Source organism: Trypanosoma theileri (genome assembly GCF_002087225.1).
Source record: "Trypanosoma theileri isolate Edinburgh chromosome Unknown TM35_Tth_14_V1, whole genome shotgun sequence".
NCBI lineage: Eukaryota > Euglenozoa > Kinetoplastea > Trypanosomatida > Trypanosomatidae > Trypanosoma > Trypanosoma theileri.
In genome coordinates, this window is record NW_021639856.1 from 449,960 (window position 1) to 454,038 (window position 4,079).

At 36.7% G+C, this 4,079-nt stretch overlaps 1 protein-coding gene across 1 annotated transcript; it reads right to left on the reverse strand.

The window, feature by feature from the left end:
* Positions 1–45: 45 nt before the first annotated feature.
* Positions 46–3,339, reverse strand: TM35_000142600 (uncharacterized protein; the record flags this gene model as incomplete). The annotated part of the gene is made up of 1 exon (XM_029025705.1): positions 46–3,339. The coding sequence occupies one exon, from the start codon at positions 3,337–3,339 to the stop codon at positions 46–48; it is 3,294 nt and encodes a 1,097-aa protein (XP_028883115.1).
* Between the last annotated feature and the right edge of the window lie 740 nt (positions 3,340–4,079).

A 4,079-nucleotide genomic window follows, 5' to 3' on the forward strand; every position in this document is an offset into this window, starting at 1 on the left:
AAAAAAAAAAAAAAAAAACAGTCAGAAAGGTTAACCATTAAGCATTTATATCTTTTTAGTGGCTCCTAGTACTCGGTGCGGCTTCACTACAAAATGCTCAAGTACTTCCGCGACAGACTCCCTCTCAGGCGCATGAACTGGTTTCCATCGACTAGGCCATCTATACAAATGCGGTGGAAGATCTTTACTCTCCACATTTGTAAGTTCATTCACGTGCTTTGAATCCCGTTCCCATACCTTTGGCACATGTCTCTCTGTTATTACGTATCCATGTAGTTCTCTCGTTTCCTTGTCAATTCGAAAACGAACAAAGTGTTTATATCCCTCTATTTGGAAGGAAGAATAAGCTGCATCATATAAGAAATCAAAAAAATGCACAGATACAAACAGAAATACACCAATAACAAAGGAAATAAGTGGTGTCACTAAAATCCAATAAATCAATATAAGATGCAAATAGTATAAAGCTATATGTGTACGATCGGTCGTTTCTGAAAATGTACCTGTTTTATTCATACTAACATGTTCTGAAAGGTATGCAAAATTTTCTAAAACGTCCAGACTTCGCATCAAAAGAGAAAAGGTTTCAACAAACATACTTCCATAAGCTGCCTGTTGCACTTTTCTTATACCAGATGAGAGAAAATGACCTTCACCTATTAATGATATAGTATGATTTAGGAATGCATCTGTAGAATTACGCATTTGAACTTCCATCATACTTCCCCATTTTCCTTTTCCTGATAGAAGGAGATGTTTATTTTTCATATAAACAATAGTTCCCTGTACCATTGCTAGCATACCAGTAGAACAAAAGACTACAAGAATTGTCCATTGTGCTGCATAAATGGCGCGAAAAACAATTCTCCTTCGATCTGCACCGGCAGAGAAGAATACTCCAAAGAAGAAGAAAACAAGAATAAGGGATATATAAGCCTTACTGAATGTAAAAAAGAAAAGTTCTAATGTTAAATCAATAACACCTGCGGCAAATTGAGAAACTTCTGTTACTCCTTGCATACGTTTATCTTGCATCGTAAGAGGTAATGCAGACATAATAAGACCAAAAGAAAGAAACCCAGCAATAACGTCAAATTTCCAATTAATAAGACGAAAACCAATAAGACGAGGAAGTATTGATGTTAATTCATTTCGTGCTGGAAATGCTGATGATCGTCTATACTCTGTTCCTTGTGAAATAACCTTGTCATTACGAGCTCCATGTAAAAAGGCACCACCTCCTCCACTAACAACAAGTGTAGGAGCTTCAGAAAGTGCATCAGCAGGCGTATGACGTGAATAATTATGAATATCTCCACATATTCGCATTCTTAAACGTGTACCAAGGGTATCAATAACTTTATTTAATTGAGGTTGCATAGGGGATGTTTTTCCTTTTATCATAGCTTCATATATCCATGCAGGTTCATGACATGTTAGAATAACACATGATTCTTCATCAAGGTTTCTATCAATAAAATCAATAAAATAATTTCGTTGTGCAGAGTCAATATCAGCTGTACTTCCACTATCTCCACATATGAAATACCAATTAAAAGGAAGTACTAAAATAAAATAAGAACTTTTTTGAGGCATAAACCATCCTCCTATCCAAGATTCTTCTTCTATATATTTTTTAAAAGTTACGAGCCCATCTAACCAATCATGATTTCCAGGAATAGCGAATAAAAGTGGTACACTACGTAAAACTTCTTCCATACTGTAAGACACACTTTTTAAACTCCGCTGACGCACCAGAGTTTCTACTTTTGAAGCAGAAAGCATACAAATATGAGCAACATCCTTATTTAACTTACTACGGACTACTATTTCTTCTTGTTGATCTCTCATTAATTCACGAAGTTCCTTAGAACCTCGAAGAGCATCATCATAAGGTTCTATTAACCGTGTTTGATAGGTTTCATCTGTAGGGTTTGGGTAAGCCAAATCTCCTCCTATAATTACAAAAGAAGCACGTGGAAGATAATGATAATCCGCTGGTTTATAATCATCTAACATTAGTGTAGTTCCTGGTGCTCTTTTTTGTACTTCCGGTGGAGGTGTGAAAGGACGACGCTTGGGTGGTGGTAAAGAAGGCGCACGCACAACTGTACTTGAATGTCGTTCTCTGGAAATGGCTTGACCTCGTCGTTTTACCCGTTTCACGCGTGTCTCCTTTGATGGTAAAACTAAAACCGGTTGAGCCAGTAAACGTGCCATTTCATAAGTGGAGTTAAATCCATCGCCAACATCTCCAATGAAATCAAACCATACATCACTTTCTTGATCCACCAGAGAGGTATCAGATGATCCAGTATCCACAGTTAAAAAACGACCAGAAGGATCCGAATCACATGGAGTAGAAGGTGTACACAACTTATTCACAAAAGAAAGATAAAACACCTTGGGAGTAATATGTAATTCTACACCACGCTGATCAAACGTTAGAAAATTTAACATTGCCCCCAAAACTGCTTGAAATGCAGTACCGGCAATAAATGTTGAAAACCATGGAACCATACCAGGACGGTTTACTGGACACACACCAGATAAAAGAAGTTTTATCTCCTCTGATGATGCAGCAAAACTCAATTTAGGTCGTTCTTTAGAATTCATAGATTTATTTTGCTTTTTTTTGCTAATACGAAGCGGTGTAGGCTCCATTTTCCTCCAATCACCATTATTTTCAGAAGTAGGAGAGACATTAAAAAACTCCTTTCGCATATTAAACTCCTCACTCCATAATAAACCTCGAAGTGGATCAAATCCACGAAGCTTTTTATACTGATAATCCAACGTAATAAAAAGAACATTTAATATACTCAACATTATTAAAGATAAGAATGGAGCCTGTTTTGCTGATACTGGGCATAACAGCTCTACTGCAAAACCCACCCACAATGGCCAAACACGTTCTTGCAATTGCATGCAATACCCATAATGTACAGTTGAAAATAAGGAAAGTAATAGAGCATTCAAAAGAAGAATAGCCACAGTAGATCCATACGTTAAACGTAAATGCCAGACTCGTTTTCTCTTATGTACATATAAGATAATAAGTGTATTTATACAAAAGGTAGGAAAAAACACTGTAGCCACAACATCATTACTAACACTCGATCCTTGTGCATTTGTACGCCTCGTTTGTAAAAAAATTGGACCCGCGTGAAAAAACAATACCACTACACCAAACCAAGTTTGAAGAACTTTCGTTACCTGGGCATACCAGTCCGTACGACTATTCGCATGAACACGAAATGGTGCATGGAATAAATACATCCATGAGAAAAATATAACATACCCGATAGTCCATTTAACATCCGGACCCAATAATTGCATATAAGACACAAGGAAGCTAATATACGCCTCCAAACGACCGTAGGAAAACATCAATAGAATAATATATATATATTTATTTATTTATATTTATATGACAACTAGTAGAAGAGAAAAAAAAGGGATAAAAACACAAAGAAAACAAAAAATAACACAAAACTCAGAAAAAAAAGAAAACATTAGCAAAAAAAACAAAAAACAAGAAAACTGTTAAAAGTAAACAAAAAAAGATAGTTATGATGGGAATGACTCTTGGGCACTTAAATTGGGACAGTTCCGCATAAAACAGTGCGTGAAATCCCACTCAACAGACCCTTTTGTGGCACCCACTCATGGAAGTGGGGTAGAGGGAAAGGAGAGAAGGGGAAGGAAGAAAGACAGTTAAACATCACAATAAGTAATAATGGCATGATATTAAAGAGAGGAGATGGTCATTGGGATGTTCTTCTGCATCAATTTGTGTGCACAGTGCACACATCTGTGGAGGACAAGTTCATCCAATATGTAATCATGAAGAAAGGGCAAGAACACTATACAAAAGGGGAATAGAGACCAATAGAGAGGCCTCAAGTTACTGGAAAGACAACTCAACAAACTGAGAAGGGAGTACACTGAGGGTGAAACAGATCACCTCTCATAGAAACCACGCCACTACAAAGCAAACACAGATAAATAGAGACACAGAAATATAAATACAAATAATATTATACAACAACAATAACATACACAGACACACATGGTGG